This window comes from Podarcis gaigeae (genome assembly GCF_964106915.1).
Source record: "Podarcis gaigeae genome assembly, chromosome: 6".
In the NCBI taxonomy this organism is placed as follows: Eukaryota; Metazoa; Chordata; class Lepidosauria; order Squamata; family Lacertidae; genus Podarcis; species Podarcis gaigeae.
In genome coordinates, this window is record NC_139682.1 from 11,371,869 (window position 1) to 11,392,239 (window position 20,371).

At 44.7% G+C, this 20,371-nt stretch overlaps 1 protein-coding gene across 8 annotated transcripts in view; it reads right to left on the reverse strand.

Moving 5' to 3' along the window:
- CDH4 (cadherin 4) overlaps window positions 1-20,371 on the reverse strand; it is a 796,373-nt gene that overhangs the window by 330,001 nt on the left and 446,001 nt on the right. Inside the window, exon 1 of one of the 8 annotated variants that reach the window (XM_083744193.1) lies at window positions 3,628-3,679. The exons of the other annotated variants lie outside the window; for them this stretch is intronic. Coding sequence (XP_083600319.1) covers window positions 3,628-3,670 — 43 coding nt within the window. The 5' untranslated portion in view covers window positions 3,671-3,679. Of the gene's footprint in view, window positions 1-3,627; window positions 3,680-20,371 lie in introns of those variants that run through there. 8 annotated transcript variants of the gene reach the window in all.

Consider the following 20,371-nt stretch of genomic DNA (forward strand, 5'->3'; position numbering starts at 1 on the left):
ATTAAAGTCTCCAAGTTATATGTTATCTTACAATCCTTACAATAGTCCTGTAAAGTAGGTATGGGCCTCTGAACATGTGCAGGCCTCCATCACATTGTCAGGTGTCCTCATCAGATTCCTAAATATATGGAAGAGCTGTCTATATGTAGAGTCCGTTTTCATATCAACAACAACAATAGATGCACAGGGTTAAATACAGTGGTGCCTTGGTTCTCAAAAGCCTTGGTTCTCAAATGCCTTGGTTCCCGAACACCGGAAACCTGGAAGTAAGTGTTCCAGTTTTCAAACTTTTTTTTTTCTAAAGCCAAATGTCTGATGCGGTTGTTGGCTATTGTTTCCGGGGCGCCTGCACCAATCAAGAGCCACACCTTGGTTTTTGAACATTTCAGAACTTAAACGGACTTCCGGAATGGATTAAGATTGAGAACCAAGGAACCACTGTATTTGGCGCTTCTGGATTTGCTATTTATTTTGCGTTTTTGTTTTTGTGGCTTTTCGGTTAATTTGTTTTTGTGACTGTGTGGAACCCAGTTCAGCTGATTGATAGATTGTGTGACTGCAGAAATGGAAAAAAGTCCTCCCTCCAAACAATGACCATCATCAAAGCAAGTAAGAAAAAAAAATTAATTTTCATCATCTACAATACTGTCTTATTTGTTTTATAGTACAGTATATTTATTATTGCTTTCATCTTATGGATCAATGGAGTTAGAGAGTAAAATTCATGTTCAATTGCTGTTTTAGGGGTTGTTTTTAAAAGTCTGGAACGGATTAATCCGTTTTGCATTACTTTTTCTGGGGAAACCGCTCCTTGGTTTTGGAATGCTTTGGTTTTGGAACGAACTTCTGGAACGGATTAAGTTTGAGAACCAAGTTACCACTGTATATATACACTTTAGCAATACTGAAAATACTTAAACATCTGCTTAAGCCACAGCAGGTTGCTCCAATATGCTGCTCTTGAGTCTTGTGTCACCGTGTTGGTTTCTGTGCTCCATTATCTGAAAATGACTGCCTCAAAGACAAAAGGCCCTCTGTGATTTGCTAATTATTTCTATTAGTTTAAAACAACGCTAGCTAAGGACAGGGGAAGCCAGGAGAGAAATCAATTCTCCTTTTAGAAACAAGCTGAGGCCCTTGGTTGGTACTGGGCTTCCCTTGTCAGGAGGCAGAAGGACAAGAGAAGCCACCAAGGGCATCTTATGGGCAGGGATGCTGTTTCAGGTGTCCGGAGGGAGGGAAAGGGGATTGCAGGAGGGAAGGGCTGGAGAATTTGTGGTCCACAAGGTGTGGCTGGGTTCTGTCTCCCATCACTCCGAACCATTAGCCTTGGTGTCTGGAACTGAAGGGAGTTGGATTCCAATGACATTTGGAAGGCTACTGGTACCCCAGCATGCCCTCCTACATACCTCAGATGAAAACAGGGACAACTCTCTCTCCCTCACAACTGACCCTCCTTGATGCTCCATTTTTTGCCCCCAGAGCATTTCCTGTCAGAAGAAGGGTGAGTTCCTACCACCACTTCACCAATGGGACACAGCACACACACCCTCTGCCATCCTACCCCGTAATCCTGATTTTCTTTAATTTTATGGTAGAAGAAGAAGAGAAGAGTTTGGATTTGATATCCCGCTTTATCACTACCAGAAGGAGTCTCAAAGTGGCTAACATTCTCATTTCCCTTCCTCCCCCACAACAAACACTATGTGAGGTGAGTGGGGCTGAGAGACTTCAAAGAAGTGTGACTAGCCAAAGGTCACCCAGCAGCTGCATGTGGAGGAGCGGAGACGCGAACCCAGTTCCCCAGATTACAAGTCTATCGCTCTTAACCACTACCCCACACTGGCTCTACCACACTGGTAGATTTACAAAAAGAAAGAAAAAAAGGACACTGATAAATACATTTTAGAAAGGGGCAAGATTAGATGCAGATGCACAAAGCATTTTCTTTTTTAATGAAGACTCCTTGAACTCTGCTCCCCCTGTCCTCTTCCTGCCCCTCAGAATTAGCACATCATGGGGGGCTGGGTCACAGTGACGACAGCCTCTCCTCTTCTTCACCTGCTCTCCAGCAGCCAGTGCAAGCTGCCCAAGGAAGGAGGCCAGCAGCGGCCGTGGAGAGGCAGCAAGATTGCAGCTGCTATTGCTCAGGAGAAGCGCCGGTTCGTCCTCCTGCGGGGCTCGGCGGCAGCAGCACTGGCTGGGAAACAGGGACACTCTGGGATCATATCAGAAGCCGGGGTGGCTTTCATTGAAGGAAGGTGAGGACAGGTGACCTCACCTAGGCCCGAAGTCACCCCCCACCAAAGCAGGCTCAAAGCTTCTCAAAATCATTTTCTCAGCAGCTAAGCATCAGAAACATTCCGCTTGCTGTAACTAAAAAGATTGTAACAAAGGTAGAGAACAGGCCATTGTTTCTCAGGCCTTTCTCATGCCTTCTGGCCTTGCTAAAGAACCACGTTGCAACTTACTTTCTGTCCGGGAACCATGCCAGAACAAAAGATTGAAACATATCTGAACACTCTGAAACCCCTTTCCTGGGAAGAGTCCAATAGTCCCAAGACAGCTCTCTGTTCATGCTCAGAGGACTCCTGAGGGAGGAGAAAGGGGGAGGGAACTGGAAAGGGGTATATATGCTTGTGCACATGACTGTGAATTTCGTGCATGCTTTTTGTGACTTATCACACTTGCTCCTTCTACCAGTTCATGGATGGTAGAAATAAAAGCCTTTTCTCCGAAACTATTCCTTGACTGTCTGTTGACTCCCACTTCCCTTTCCCAGGTGCAATATTTTTCCCACCCGAGGGCAAAGCCTCATAAGGCTACATCATAATTCTGGGACTGTCACTGGAAAATCAAGACTCTTGGAGGGTACGCAGTAGAGGATGCAAGCATTGACAACCTGCTCTTGGAGATATTCCAAATTATATTGCCAAACAAACAAACAAAAGCAAGAAGGGATTTTACCCAAACCTGGTCTGGCTCTTTTTCTATATCTTTGCAAGGTGTAGCAGACTCAAATAGAGACGGGGGAGTTTGCATTTTGGTTCAGTTTGCATTTTAGTACGGACCTATCTAATTTGGATTTCCCCAATCAATAAATGCACCTGCCCACCAGGAGTTGCACTTGGAATTTTGCAACACAGTTCTCCAGAGAGAACAACAATGTGTACAAAAATGCCATATGCTAGGGGAAATTGTGCATGTGTGCGCACGCACTCACACACACAGTGTCTATTTGTGAAAATAATGTCAGAATGCATCATATCAGGGGACGATGCTTGCACAAATGTTGGGGGGAATAAACAGGCAAATGCGCACAACTTTCAATGAGGGCTTTTAAAAAAGTTTTTGAATCGGAGGAGCTGAATGTAAGATTGCAAAAAAAATGAGAAACAGAGAGTAACCAAAACTGACAGATGAATCCAAGTTTGAGGCTTGGATTCTGCAAACAGGAGCCAGGCCATCTCTCTTATGACTGGGATAGCACTCAGGTGCAAGGACCTTTTGGTCTGATCCCTGCTGTGACATTTGTGCAATTAGGTAATTTTAAACTTAATTCTAGACTCTGCGGTCTGAAGGAGGGGGGCTCCCTCTTTAGATAGCAATGTGCATTGCTTCACTTACTTCGAAATACTGCCTTGCTGCAACTGAGAACCTTCATGCTCATTTTGCAGAGCAGGAGCTGGGACTTTTGTCCCATGAGACCAGGGCCCTGCTCTGTCATGCTCTGTCCCATGAGACCAGGGCCCTGCAGGATTTAACTTCCTTCCGCAGGGCCTGTAAGACAGAGCTATTCTCCCTGGCTTTCAATTTGAACTTAGCCTGATCTTTTATTCCCATTCCTTCCCTCCCCCTCCCCTTTTTATAAAGATTACCCGCTCTGGGATCCCACAGCTAATTCTCCCCTGGTCTCCTCGCTGGCCCAAATAGGACTAATTTAGCCAGTTAGTCCTGGTGATCATCTAATGTTTATTGGATGGATTTCCCCCCTAAATTGATTTTTGAATTCTGAATTTATTGTTATTCACATTTTATGTTGTTTTTTGTTGCATCAATTAAGTGTTTTAAATTTGTTGTTAGCCGCCCTGAGCCCGGTTTTTTGAACTGTGAAGGGCGGGGTATAAATAAAAATTTATTATTTATTATTACCTGGTGTAGACACTGCTTCTTATGAGCTAAAGCAACGGTGCTAGCCTTGTAATAAACACAATAGCTTGCCTTGAAAAGAAAGCTAGCAATCAATCTTAATGGGTGTAAACTCTTTTTCTTCTAAATCACAGGACACTGGTGAAATTACTTTTCTCCTGGCTTTAGGGGATGTTGTGTTCGCATCCTGCGCTCTAATTCTTGCTCCGGACAGGAGATTGGGCTGCATGACCTACAAGGACCTTTTACAGCGGCATAATTCTATTTAGAAAGCTGAGAATGGCTGCAATTTGCAAGGGAAGCAACTTTTGAATTAAAGAAGAAAGTGGGTGGGGGGTGGGATATGGCTGCCTTTACTCAAAGCTCAGATCTCCCCAGACTCAGATCTACGTTCCTTTGACCAGCCTAAAGTCTCACGAACCACTGTAGACAGTTAGCGTTCAAAGGCTGCGGCGTCTGTAATTAGGGTTCGAGATAAACAGCAGAGCTTTGCATTTTATCAATTTTACATGGGGGTTGGGGAGAGGGGAAACCGTGTTTAAAAATATATGTGCGTATCAGCCCGTGGAACGCTTCACTGATGCTTATCAGAAGCTTATGTCAGAAGGCACATCAAATGCCCCCCAGAGAGAAAACGGGCATAGTACCTTCATTAGCTGGAGTTTTCGGTTTAACCCTTTACCCTCATCATTTTTAATTGCTTGCTCTGTGAAGGGAGGGCGGGTGTCAAATTGGGGGAAGGCAACCCAGGTGATGAATTGAGCAGTCCAGCGAATTCGCTCATGTGCCGCATGTTGTATTCAAGAAGTGTGCGAAAGAACACAGCCTTTCCATAGTTGTGCATTTCTGAATCATTCCTTTATGAAGCATTTGTTCTACCAAGCTAACAGCCAGACCCAAATATTTAATAATAAATAATAATAATAATTTTTTATTTATACCCCGCCCTTCCCGGTTCAGAAAACCGGGCTCAGGGCGGCTAACAACAAATTTAAAACACTTAATTGATGCAACAAAAAAACAACATCAAACGTGAATAACAATAAATTCAGAATTCAAAAATCAATTTAGGGGGAAATCCATCCAATAAATATTAGATGATCACCAGGGCTAACTGGCTAAATTAGTCCTATTTGGGCCAGTGAGGAGACCAGGGAAGAATTAACTGTGGCATCCCAGAGCTGGTAATCTTCATAAAAAGGGGAGAGGGAGGGAAGGAAGGGGAATAAAAGATCAGGCTAAGTTCAAATTGAAAGCCAAGTGGAATAGCTCTGTCTTACAGGCCCTGCAGAAGAGTTCCTACCCCACATAGACATAGGAGCCAACTCCTAGGGGCCAAGGGGTCTTCACACTCCCAATAAAATATTTGAGGGAGCCGAGCCACCCAAAATTGATAGGCATTGCAATTCAAATAGTGTTCGTGCAAAGCATCATGTGATCGATTATGTGGGGCAGGGTTACCTGCTCCCCCATATTTGATTCAAGTTGGCACCCTGCACTTAGACAGCCATCTTTGGAACTCCCTGCCTAATGAAATCAGTTCAGCGCCTTCACAGTACTCTTTTTAGCACCTGGTAAAAACCTTTCTGATTAGACATGTAGAAAATGCCATGTGGTTTAATCTGGTTTTAGCTTTTTGGTGATTTTAATTATCCTTTTGAAGATCTTAAATCGTTGTTTTTATGGTTCTTCAACAATAATTTTATTGTTTTATTCTTTTTGTAGGCTGTATTCTAATCAAACGGTATATACTTGTTGTGAAATATAAATATGATAAATTCACATCAGCAGAAAAAAAGGGGGGGACACAGATTTGCAAGTGCTAATTTATGGGTGTATACACAAATTTATAAATGTTGACTATAAGTTAAATACAAACACGATACATCCCATAATATGGCATGTGTGCTGCTCCATCTGCTGCCCAGGTACTAACTGCTGACGGGCAGTTTAAGGCCTTTCTTCCTCTCCCTTCTCAGAGTTCTTTATTTTTAATCTGGACTTGGCATGTTAGTCCTTTAAATGAATTGCTCCATTAAACAGAATGCTGTCCTCTGACAATTCTTCAAATAGAGGACTAATATCTGTAAGGAAGGTCACATAGCCACTGTATGCTGACCCGCTTTAGAACTGATGTTCCAGGTCAGGTATACCATAGTTTGCTAGAACAGGCATGAACAATGAGCCTGAGTTCTCCCAATCTTCCTTGAATCCATTGAAATAAGCAGCATAAATAAATAAATAAATAAATAAATAAATAAATAATAAGCTACGTTCACTGTAGGGTGCTCTCTCAGTGTGCAATGAGATGAGAAAGGGGCAGGAGACCCATCATTTGACAGTGGAATGGTCTCCCTCGGGAGGTTGTGGCCTCTCCTTCCTTGGAGGTCTTTAAATTCTATGATTCTATGACCTTCTGTATTTTTCTTTTAAAAAGAAAGCGAGAGAGAGAAGTAAAAATGATCTGGGTGGTGAATGTTGGATCAGTGGTTATTCAAACTCACAGGAGAATTGGAATGCTGAACTAGAATTATGATAGATTGAATATACAGAACGGGGAAACATACCATATTTTTCCATGTATAAGACTAGTTTTTTCCCTAAAAAATAATGCCCAAAATTTGGGTGCGTCTTATGCACGGCGGACATCTCCCCCCGTTTTCTTAAATCTGAGTCCCCCAAAATAGGAGGCGTCTTATATATGGAGGCGTCTTCTAGACGGAAAAATACGGTACATCACAAAAACGAGGTGCAAGGAGCCGTGTTTCCTATATTGCAGGGGGGGGGTAGGACTAGATGACCCTTCAGATACTTTCCAACTCCACAATTCTAAGCCTTCTCCAAAGAAGGCCTGCTTCCTTATTCTGTCTTGGAAAAAAATTGAGCCTACACTTTCAGCCATGTATCTGCTCACCCAGCCTGTGATGCAACCCAGCGCCTGAATTAAGTGATACTCATCCCAGTAGAAGCAGAAGGCTTTTTATTTTGTAAGTAAACACAAGACATTTAGTTCCCTGCCACTCTCCTGGGATTGGATTGTACGGATTACAAAGAGCTAATGATGTAGAGTTTAACGGAAGACACAAAAACTCAAAGGATAGGATTTAGCTCTGCTTTTGCCTGGGAGAACACATTTAGCTCCATGAAATTTTTATCACCTCTAAATGCACCCTTCTTGCAGGTAGAATCTTGGTGGTTGGGTTTTGTTTTTTTTATTGCACTTGGAAAACTAGTTGGCAATCATCTCCTGGCTTCCTCTTAACACAAAAACTATTGAGTCAGCAATAGGCTATTACTGTATTTTTCCATGTGACTCAAATTTTTGTGACTCAAAATTAAGAAAATGACTGTGCGCTATCTGTGTGTAAGATGACCCCTTATTTTAAACTTCAAAAATTTAGGAAAAATATAGTCTTATACATGGAAAAATACAGTATATTTGAAGTTTAGCACCAGTGTAAAAAAATAACCTTTTGTTTATTATTTCAGGCCCATCAGGTTATGGGAAAACCACCGACGCACAAAGTGTCTCAGCAATATGCCAATGGCTACCGATATGACATCCAGGTGATGGAGGAGAGAAAGGATGCAGCCAATAAAATCTGTGATCCACATCACATAGGAGGCTGCCTTAGGCTGAGTCATTTAGTTCAGCATTGACTGCACTACTAGCAACTCTCTAGGGTTTCAGACAGTGGGTTTTTCCAGCCCTTACCTGGAGATGTCAGGCACTGGACCCGGGACAGACACTCTGCCACAGTGTTTTTCCTTCTCCCTTTCCCCTGACCAGCTGCAAAGGCCAGGGCTTGCCACCGCACAGCTGGAAGGCAGGCATTGGTGGAGAAGTCACAGGGTGCCCCACTCAACCATGCAGAACTGAACCTGCCTTTCCCTAGATCAGCAAGACCAGTCTAATCCCAAGGAGGAATCTACTAAAGGACGGACCCAGAAGATAAAATGAAAGAACGCTCTGCCTCATGAGACCAGGGCCCTGCGGGATCTGATTTCTTTCCGCAGGGCCTGTAAGACAGAGTTGTTCCGCCTGGCCTTTGGCTTGGAACCAGCCTGATCCTTTTCCTTCTGTGATGGAACCCCTATTTGTGGACTTCCCTGGCTTTTCTGCCCCACGTAGGACCAGTCTGGATATTTGGCCTTGGTGAAGATTTGACGTTTTCTCCCCCCAAACAGTTTTTGATCTGGGCTTCCACTGAAATGAGGCTGCATTTTAATCTTGTTTTTAAGTTGTATTTTAATCAATTGTTTTTATACCTGATGTTAGCCACCCTGAGCCCGGTCTTGGCCGGGGAGGGCAGGGTATAAATAAAATTAAATAAATTAAATTAAATTAAATAAGTAAATAAGTAAGTAAGTAAGTAAGTAAGTAAATAAATAAATAATAAAATAAAATAAAATAAAATAAAATATACACCACTTATTGTCCCCTTTAGCTTCCAGTCAACACCACTCAAAACACAAGCTGGAAAAAGTGATATCTCTTTCATACCCTATGGGTGGTAAAAACTGTTCTTGTCTACAGGTAGAATCATAGAATTGTAGAGTTGAAAGGGACAGGGTCATCTAGTGCAACCCACTGTGATGCAGGAATCTCAGCTAAAGCATCCATGACAGATGGCCATCCAACCTCTGCTTAAAAACCTCCAAGGAAGGAGAGTCCACCACCTTCTGAGGGAGTCCATTCCACTGTCGAACAGCTCTCACTGTCAGAAAGTTCTTCCTGGTGTTTAGTTGGAATCTCCTTTCTTGTCATTTGAAGCCATTGGTACCTTCTGGGGCGGGAGAAAACAAGATTTCTCCATGCGACAGCCCTTGAGACATTTGAAGATGGCTATCATATCTCCTTCCAGTCTCCTCTTTTCCATGCTAAACATACCCAGCTCCTTCAACTGTTCCTTGTAAGGCTTGGTTTCTAGATATAGTGGTACCTCGGGTTATATACGCTTCAGGTTACATACGCGTCAGGTTACAGACTCCGCTAACCCAGAAATAGTGCTTCAGGTTAAGAACTTTGCTTCAGGATGAGAACAGAAATTGTGCTCTAGCGGTGTGGCAGCAGCAGGAGGCCCCATTACCTAAAGTGGTGCTTCAGGTTAAGAACAGTTTCAGATTAAGTACGGACCTCCGGAATGAATTAAGAACTTAACCCGAGGTACCACTGTAGTCTCCTACCCTAAAGCAGCTCCTCACAAAAAAATAGGGCACAGAGTGAACCAGACTCAGAGAAACAAACACAAGGGCCAACAGAACCTGTAATAAGTCCAGATACCAACTGAGTCAACACAGCAAAGCACTTAGAGTGCTAGAGACTAGGGCTCAAATCCCAACTCAGCATCAAAGCTCATGGGGTGACCTTGGACCAGAAACTTTCTTTTAACCTAGTCTACCTCCCAGGGTTGTAGTGAGGAGGAAATGGGGAGGGAGAGAAGCAGTACACCACACTGAGCTCCTTGAAGGAAAGGTAGGATAGATAAGTAATAATAAATAAGTATCCACCCTGATGGACGCAGGTGGCGCTGTGGGTTAAAGCCTCAGTGCCTAGGACTTGCCGATTGAAAGGTCGGCGGTTCGAATCCCTGCGGCAGGGTGCGCTCCCGCTGCTTGGTCCCAGCGCCTGCCAACCTAGCAGTTCGAAAGCACCCCCGGGTGCAAGTAGATAAATAGGGACTGCTTACCAGCAGGAAGGTAAACGGCGTTTCCGTGTGTGGCTCTGGCTCGCCAGAGCAGCGATGTCACGCTGGCCATGTGACCCGGAAGTGTCTCTGGACAGCGCTGGCCCCTGGCCTCTTAAGTGAGATGGGCGCACAACCCCAGAGTCTGTCAAGACTGGCCCGTACGGGCAGGGGTACCTTTACCTTTACCTTTTATCCACCCTGGTATAACTATCATGGGACCCAACAATATCAGCCATAGTCCCAGGTTCAATTCCTGGCAGATCTCCTCTCCAGGTACAGCTAGGAGAGATCTCTGTGTGAAATCTTGAAGGGTTGCTGCCAGTCAGTGCAGACAATACTGAACTAGATGGACCAATAGTCTGGCTCAGTATAAGGCAGCATCCTTATGCAACATCTGCTTGTGTCTAGACCTCAGCTATAGAATTGATGCTTTTGAATTATGGTGCTGGAGGAGACTCTTGAGAGTCCCATGGACTGCAAGAAGATCAAACCTATCCATTCTGAAGGAATGGAGTGCTCACTAGAAGGACAGATCCTGAAGCTGAGGCTCCAAGACTTTGGCCACCTCATGAGAAGAGAAGACTCCCTGGAAAAGACCCTGGTGTAGGGAAAGATGGAGGGCACAAGGAGAAGGGGACGACAGAGGACAAGATGGTTGGACAGTGTTCTCGAAGCTACCAGCATGAGTTTGACCAAACTGTGGGAGGCAGTGGAAGACAGAAGTGCATGGTGTGCTCTGGTCCATGGGGTCATGAAGAGTTGGACACAACTAAACGACTAAATAACAACAGACTTCAGCTGCAGTTTCTGGCTGGACAGCTCCACTGCTGTCTCTCAAATCCTCACCCAGCCTGAAACATGCTCCTTGCTATGGTTGGACAGTTTCCTTGCCGTGCTTGTAAATGGGCAATCTAAGCTCTTGAATATATATAGACAGGGAATGCACAACTCCAGCTCTCGATTGGTAAAGCACATTTGCTTAGGAGATGTGAACAACTGCTATGTTTACTCCTTTCTAATCAAGACTATTGAAAATCTGGAAGAAATTTAACCAATTATATCTCCTTGGTTAAGCTCTCTCACTCTCGAGTCAATGAATCTTCTGCCTTCGTCAATATCTGTTTAGTAAACTGCATGCCAGAAGCTTTCTAATGAATACGATTAGCCTTACATGCAAACAGAAAAGTACTTAGGGCAAAACAAGGCAGTTTACACATCAACTTTGTCTCAAGTCAATTTTTCTCTTTTGGAGAAGTCAATAGCGGACATTATGCTGATGGTCTGAGAAGATCATTCTTTGGCTCACCAATTTTTTCCGGAATTATTAAACAATATTTGCCCGATATGTCACGGGTTTGCAAAACAGGACCATGATTTAGCTTTGGATATTTATTCAAATGAAGCTAAAACCAATGCATGGGATACAAATAGCATGATAAAGTGCAGCTGTTATCATAAAGCACGCTTCGATTAAACTAGGTTGTACCAGCTCCAAGGCTGAGAACAATAGGTCCTGTGCTGCTAATAAGAAATTGAACCACCTGTGGCCTATTGTTTTAACTGCAGGAACCAGAAATATCTAATTTAGACTTGCATCGGAGATAATAAGAGAAAGCATTATGGTGACCCAATTAGGGATGGAGGAGGAAACTGCTTTTAAAGGATTTCTGCACAGAATTGTGTGCCTGATTGAGCCTTTCCTGCATTGGACCACCTCTTTCATCAAGAACCCACTTAATTTTGAGCTGCTCACATATTGCCATTTTTATTTTATTTTAAAAGCCCGACTAATTATATGCAAACTTATACGCAATATATTATACATAGATAACATATAAGAGAGTTAAGCCCCATGTGATGCAATATTACTGCAGCATAATTTTGTAAGTAGCAATGTACAAGCATTTTTATAGTCATACGAACAGCTGTATGTATCTGTTTATGTCCTGGATACTTTAGGGAATCTGGTGTGCGTATTCATATAAAGCAGTAATGGGAGGAGATGGGGTGATCCAATTATCAAAGATCAGTGGTCTTATTTGACACAGTTTCTCCTGATTCCTCCTGTCCTACCTTCCACAGTGTTCTAAGGACCCCCCAAACCATGGAACTGGATTTTTTTTGGGGGGGGGGAGAGGCTAAGGGGTGGATAGCAGAAGGTACAGGCAACAATTCCTTTCCTCTCTCTTCTGCTGATGGCAGATTCTGCTGGATTCAAGAGCCTTCCATCAGCCCAGAAAACCATATTCTTGACACCCTGGCTTCCAAAGACATCTGGGAGGACTGCTGTTGGAGAGTAAAATCCTGAAACTAGACAGCTAAATCCAACAAAGGACTTCTTACTCGCCCTAAATCTACCCATCTCCCAACGTCCCCCATTTGCCTGAAACCAGTTTGACTCAAACAGATGTTGCTTAAAGGAAGAAGACTTATCTCTCACATTTGGGATGGGAGTAAGAGCACCCTGGAGAGGATGACTTCCATAGAGACTAGATGGAACCCCTGTCCCCGCTCCAAAAAGATGACCTATAGCAGCAAGCAGGGACAAACTCATTCTGAATATGCTGGTTAAAGCAGCCTCCTTTCTCCACATAGAACTGCTATTTACCCTGCAGTCCTAACCCCACTTAGGGATGTGGGTGGCACTGTGGGTTAAACCACAGAGCCTAGGACTTGCCGATCAGAAGGTCGGCGGTTCGAATCCCCGCGACGGGGTGAGCTCCCATTGCTTGGTCCCTGCTCCTGCCAACCTAGCAGTTCAAAAGCACGTCAAATTGCAAGTAGATAAATAGGTACCGCTCTGGCGGGAAGGTAAATGGCGTTTCCGTGCACTGCTCTGGTTCGCCAGAAGTGGCCTAGTCATTCTGGCCACATGACCCGGAAGCTGTACGCCGGCCAATAAAGCGAGATGAGCACCGCAACCCCAGAGTCACCCACGACTGGACCTAATGGTCAGCGGTCCCTTTACCTTTACCTAACCCCACTTAACTGGAGTAAGCCCCATTGAATTCAACAGGACCCACATTTGGAGAGGCATGGTTAGGATCACAGCCTGAGTTAGGTGTTTGCTTGGTTTTATGTCCTCCATCCTTTGCCCTATAATGGAAGCATTCGCTGTAGATTCTAAAAGGCTGATATGCTTAGGATCAATCATTCTGCCTCACTGGAATATAAAATCCATCCGGTCAGATGGAAAACGAACACACTGGGACAATTTTGAGATGGAAACCATTGCGTTGCAGTAGGTTAGACACCTTATTAAGGTTTCCCCCCCCCCAACCAGACGAAAAAACACTTTCTAACCTACCTGCTCTTATGCATATATCTATGACAGTCATTTGTGGCTTAGAATGAGGGGAAGAGCCAATTTGTATAAAGATCCATTGTCTAGTGGTCTGGAGATGATTCTTGCTAACCACTGAAATCCAGGTAAGTGAATATTTACAAGCCTGTCTCACGACATACCATATTTAAACACAATGTTAGCATATGCACAATGGATCTAGGCCAGAGGTTGCTACAGGAGAACTTCTAGGACACCACTCTGCCTGGCCATCTGCCCTCACTAAGCCTCTGAGCAGCTGACAACTCACTTTTGCTTTATGATATGACATTCGATGTCTACTTTCGGCAACTGCTCAGTTTCACCTGCACTGCTCTCCATGCCATCCACCCTTAAGCAGGGGCATACTTTGGAAACCTCTCACAAAATGGCACCCTACACAGGGCCAAAATTTGCCACTGCCAAATAGATTTCCTGATGGTTCTCCTCTCTAAATCCAGCACTGCCTTACATACTTTGAGGTACTCACACGTTCAGTAAGTCCTCAACTCTTGCGGCGGTTACATTCTGGGGGTCGTGTCTAAGGCCCAAATTGTGCAGTCAGAAGACATTGGGTGCAGTGACAGGTCGGGTTGCCAAAGTCCTTTTCCCAGATGCTGGCCCCCTTTCTTACCCCTTTTTGTTCTTTCATTTTTTTGCCAAGTGCATATAGCTGAATGTGCACAAGCTGAATGTGCATAAATTGTAAACTTACCGTACTGTACCTGTGAGTCCACCCCTAGGTTTTCTGTATTAATTAGTGCTTCACAACAAGGGGGTGACTGTGCGATTGCAGCGCAATCATTACAGCAATAAGAAGGCATGGAATTAAAAAAAAAAAGTGATCCAGCTTAAAAGGGTGTGAAATATACGATACTCAGAGTTGAGTGTGAATTTCATGCTCTTTATTCAGCTCATAGTAGCAATGAATGAAACGTTCCCCAAAACGTCTAGCTATATATACATTATTTACACAATGGGCCCCGCATGATTGGCTAATTCCGGGCTGCTCCTGTAGGCCAATCAGGTCGCTGATTCACTTCCACCTGGAGCTGGACTGGGTGGCTCCTGCGGACCAATCACACTGCTGCATTCTGCATCCTTTCGTTCTAGGGTTCAGCTCAGTACATAACAGGGTGCTAGCTTGACACATGTTTAAAGGCTCCATTCAGAAGTGTTAGCTCTTTGCAGCAGAACCATTCGAAAAGCATACATGCTATTCGTGCTTGCCTGAGGGATATTCTGTATTCCAACCCACCTCAATCAAAAGGTGGGTTAGAAGATTTGGGAAATACATCAGCTCTCCCCCAACCCCCTTTTTTCCCCGGACAATTCCCCTTTAGTTCTTGATTCTATTTACAACCCCAAAACAAATAATTCCACATTTAATATGGCTGCCTGAAAACCTAAAACTAGAACATGCCACACTGTAACATTTTGTTGCAGCCCTAGGATTATTATTTTTTAAACCATTCATCACCGGTGCTCAAACATGCTTTCCTTAAGTTCCTTTTTTTTTTTTTTTTTTTTTTTTTTTTTTGCTGACCAGGCTTATCGCATCCTTACAGCTACTCTTATGCAGCAGCAAGGTTGCATTAAATGGTTATCCCGGCTGCACCTTTCCCGGCAGGCAATTGCAGCCTCCTTCGTTATGGGTGAGTCTGCAAAGGAGATAAGGTGCTCCGTGGGTTATCAGACCACACAATTTACACCCCAGTAGGCTATATAACCCGTCTATGGTCCTGGAGCGTGGCACGTGGAATCACACCACCTTCTCATTAGAGTCATCAGGTTTACCGATAAACTAATGAGATGCTTTGCAATTAAAGGTTTCAGCTAGCAGGGAAGCTCTTTTTGCCTTCGCTCAGGCCAGCCTGGGTGCTTTCCTACCTGCCAATAAATAATCCCACACAGCTTCTGGCCTTGTTGCAGGGCTTTCCATGATTAACTCTGCATAAGTTGGCCCAAATGACCTCATGGATTAATCAATGTGTTCCGTCTCTCGGAGAACAAAGTTCAAGCTGTAGGAGCTACCTCCGATAGGGCTGTGTGTTTTAATTATGACTGGAGTATGAAGTAAATAAATCCCAGTACAGTCAATTTGTCAGTAAAAAGAAAAAAGAAAAGAAAAAAGTCTCCCGTTTTGCCATTGTAGCACTAACGATTTATTTTTATTTGGAAAAGCACAGGCGTTTGCTAATATATTTATAAAACTGAACATTTCAGACATCAATATATGTACAGGAGGCTGGCTGCAGATGTAAGCTTTGCAAGCAAATGGTAACAGCAATGCTTCAGAGGTGAATAAAATTAGGTAAAATATGAACTGCCCACATCTAGACAGACAGCTGAAGGCCTGGCCGTTTATTATGTCCATGACAGGCATCAGAACTGAAATGGATTTGCTCCAAAAGCTGTAAATTTTGACATAAAGTCTCTTTGAATATTCAAATATTCACCACATGTTTGCTAGCTGAACCAGGCAGCCTGCCATGTTTAACAGCAGGGCTTATATATGGTTGTTGGTTTCTGACAGCATTTGCTAGATGGATGACATGCAGCGGTGCTTTGAAATTGATGGTCTTTGATGGCTGGCATGCAATAGCATGCAGTATTTAGCTAAAAGAGATCCAGCAAGGTCTCTCCCCAGCCTGCCCTCTCACTCAACCAGATGGGAGGTCAGAGAAAAATCCCCGGCAGTTTGAGATGTGGTCTTCAAAGCATCAGATTAGGGCAGATGCTTTGATTTAGGGAATAACAAGCAGTTCCGAGGCACTTCATTCCTCATCCCCACCAATCCTCAAAATGCATATTTTTATTTTTACAATAGATCACTTGAGCTTCCCTGCTTTCTTTTCTTCCAGTCTCCCAGCAGCCCCTATGAAATGAAGCACTTGGGATGAACCTCCTGTTATTTTGCTTTGTTTTGCTCCATCAACCTTAGCTTTTTGCTGTGCCAACTAAATCCTTGGCTTTCCCCACTCACCCTCCGGACACTAAGAGAAAATAAGCAAACATACACCCATAGGCACGACAGCCAAAGTGTTTGGGGGCTGGGGTTAACAAAATCAAATCGCCAAAGAGGCACACAGAAGCATCCTGATACGTTTCTCCCCCCGCCCCACAACACCTTCCTTTAATTTACAATTTGAGATGAACTGTTTGGCAGCTCGATGCGCCTGGCACCGTGTCAGCGTCGGTTTGCTGGGGCTGAATCCAAACACGAACCTGAACTTTACCAGCTCCGCTCGTTTTTGTAAACAGATTCCCTTTGCCTGCCAAGCGCTTTCCGAAAGGACACAAAAGACGGTGGCTCCCCCCCACACACACACAAAAGGGGGGGATGCACAGCCCTCAGCACACATTCTTTTACTTAATTAAAAAAAAGAGAGAGAGAAAGCAGGAGAGAGGCACTTCACCATTTGAGTTTCGTTGAGAAGCATGGCAGCGTTCCTGCTGCAGCTTCAGTTGCGACTGCGCCATCCAACTGCACCCAGAAAGGTTGGGATAGAAAGCATACAACTGGGCAATATTCATAACCCACTTCTGCCAAATGGTACACCTGCAGCTTCTGTGGACTTCCTGGTGTTGGTGTGGGAGTCTGGGAGCTAAGGTGTGCTGCCTTGAAGATCTGGAACACAGCTTGATCTGGTAGGGGGCCTCCCCCCCCCCAGGTTAGGGATGGGAAAGGACATCGATTTGGCTCGCATTTAAAGGTGAACCTGCCTCATTTGTGCTTTCTGATACAGTATGCCAACTTTTCTCAAACTTGGGTGCCAAAATGTTGTTGGAGTACAGCTCCCATCATCCCTGACCACTGGTCCTGGTAGCTAGGGATGATGGGAGTCGTAGTCTAACAATATCTGGGCACCCAGGTCTGAGAAAGGCTGCAATAGGCTAAGGGAAATGCGGCCATCCTTTGAAACTCACACTCCTCCAGGTTTTACTGTTCTCCAGCCAAGTAATGTGTGCATAAAATGCACATGCTACAGAAAAAATGGGAGTAGAAATGCATGCATCAGTGAAAGTAACATATAGAAATGCATTATACAAGGGGGGATTAATAATAATAATAATAATAATAATAATAATAATAATAATAATAATAATTTATACCCCGCCCATCTGGCTGGGTTTCCCCAGCCACTCTGGGCGGCTTCCAACAGAATATTAAAATACAATAATCTATTAAACATTAAAAGCTTCCCTAAACAGGGCAGCCTTCAGATGTCTTCTAAAAGTCTGGTAGTTGTTTTTCTCTTTGACATCTGGTAGGTGGGTGTTCTACAGGGCGGGTGCCACTACCGAGAAGGCCCTCTGCAAAAGTCTTTAAGTGCCTGGAGATGCACACCTACAGAGTCTCAGGTAGCTCATGTAGCTACGGTTTTAGGCTCAGACCAAAATTTCAAATTTCAGAGACACCCTGTGCAATGCCAAAATTTGGCACCCCTGCCTCTTGCCTTCAATTCAACATCATTGCTGTGGTACCCCCTGTGGTTCCCCCAAGGCTCCATGCCCAGTGTAATAGAACAGCTCACCCTCCTCAAAATCTACCTCTGACTCCACTCCCATAAGTCCCTAATACAGGCATGGAGACTTGTGGTCATCCAGTTTTGTGTGCCTTCAGTCACAAGTCTGTTCTGTCCTGTTTTCTGAGGATTTCTTTTAACAGTTGCGAAAAATTCTCCTTTATACTGTTACCTGTTTTTGTTTGCACTTGCCCTTAAAATAAGCATTTTCTATGCATTTTCCCCAAAATACATATTGTGCACATTGTCTCCCTCCCCCACCAAAACCTATGCATCATTGCATGCATTAAAACAAAAACTTCATTGCAAAATTCAGACTGTGCAATTTGATTGTTAGCTGATTGTTACAAGCCTGGAAGCTATGAATTAGGTCAGTGCACTTTAAAACCCAGACTGAATGAAATTCACCTCTATCCTAAGAGATGAGGGGAGTTGTAGTCCAACGACATCTGCAGAGCCACTGTTTCACCATCCTTGCCCTAATGAGTGTTATGTTCAGCAAGGCTGAATGTATGCAATATCAAAAGTTTTGCCTCAATTTGACAGGGGCTTAATTAAAAAAAAGGAGCAGTTCATTCAGCTTTTAGGGGTGGGGCAACTGACACTTGAAGCTTTCCTGCTGCAGCTGCTTCCAGTGGCAGCTGAGAGCTACTGGATCTCGGGTAGGTTTTGTCCCAACACCCCAAAATTTGTCCCCTGAAGAGTCCCAACCCTTTACACAGCCTGCAAATGAGATCTCAAAAAGGGTGTGTGAGAAAAACCCTGCAATGTGCATTGATGGTGTTGCAAAAACGACAATGCATAAATAATTGGAGTGGATTGCAGATCCTGCTTCCCTTTGGCTGAATCCTGTTTGTTTCTTTTCTGTGTGTTTTTAAAGAACATAACTGTTCTGCTGTCTTTGGGAAAATCCTCCCTTGCAATTGCTTTCTGAGCAGGAAACTACATATTTTCTCGCTTCAAATTGTTGTTGTGTGTTAAAGCTGCCCTCTTTCCGGAGTGCCTGAGTTGCACAATACACCCAGATTGTGGCGGATATTACAGGTTATCAGAACACCCTGCTGGGTGCATGATTGCTTGGACAACCCCATCACATCTGTGCTTTGCCTTCAGAAAGCAGCCCAGGGTCAGGGGGCTCTCTCCCAGCACTGCACACTGCCGAGTTGCAGTTTATCAGACGGTGCTCTTTGTCCTGAGGCACCAATTGCCCATCATTTGTTTCACATCAGGCTTTTGCCATTAGATATTGCTGTCAACGATGGGCATTTCTCCCGAGCTGTAAATCACAGGCAGCACAACTTTAGGGGACACGGGCAGATCCTCCAAGCAAATCACCTAGCATTTGCTCACATCTGTTGAAGACCTTTCTTGCAGAGCTTCTTTCAACTGAGTCGGAATACTGGTCCATCTAAGGTCAGCCTCATCTGCTCTAACTGGTAATGGTATGCCATGGTCATCTTGTTGTTGTTGTTTAGTCGTTTAGTTGTGTCCGACTCTTCGTGACCCCATGGACCACAGCACACCAGGCACTCCTGTCTTCCACTGTCTCCCGCAGTTTGGTCAAACTCATGCTGGTAGCTTCGAGAACACTATCCAACCATCTCATCCTCTGTCGTCCCCTTCTCCTTGTGCCCTCCATCTTTCCCAACATCAGGGCCTTTTCCAGGGAGTCTTCTCTTCTCATGAGGTGGCCAAAGTATTGGAGCCTCAGCTTCAGGATCTGTCCTTCCAGTGAGCACTCAGGGCTGATTTCCTTAAGGATGGAGAGGTTTGATCTTCTTGCAGTCCATGGGAGTCTCAAGAGTCTCCTCCAGCACCATAATTCAAAAGCATCAATTCTTTGGCAATCAGCCTTCTTTATGGTCCAGCTCTCACTTCCATACATCACTAAAGGGAAAACTATAACTTGAACTATACGGACCTTTGTTGGCAAGGTGATGTCTCTGCTTTTCAAGATGCTGTCTAGGTTTGTCATTAGGCCAGAGATATTTCCCATGACATCAGAAGATAAGAGGACCCTGCTAGATCATTCCAAAGACCCATCTAGTTCAGTATCCTGTTCTCATAGTGGCCAACTAGCTGCCCCTGGGAAGCCCACAACCGTAGGACCATTCTCTCCACCTGCAACAGGTATTCCAAGGCATATTGCCACCAACTCTGGAGACAGAACTACTGGAGGTCCAGCTACTTGAGATCCTTTAACTCAGAGATGGAAAACCTGTAGTCCTTTAGACTGTTGGACTCCCAACTCCGACCAGTCCCTACCAGCGTGGTCAATGATCAGGTGTGATGGCCTGGGATTCCGATTCAGAGGCTGAACCAGAGGAATCCCAGCCTGCACAGGAGTCCCCGCCTCCAGGGCCGGCTGAACTGGGGCAAGGCCTAGATTCTGAGGAGCCTGCACCTGTGTCAGATCCTCAGGAGCAGGCACCAGGTGAAACCATTCTGGCCCCAGAGGTGCTTGAGGACTCAGTATCTACAGGTAAGCCTCCTCCGGGGCCCAGTAACCCTTCAGCCTCTCCTGAACTGCAGAGGCTTAGGGCAGAGAGGTGAAGGGAACTGGTTGCTCCCAGGAGGAGTGCTCGCCTTAAGGCCAGGGGAGGCGGGGCTCCTGGGGGCCAGGACCGCCCCTGGCCTTAGAAGAAGATAAAGGTCAGTCAGCCCGGTCCCAGGTTGCGGGA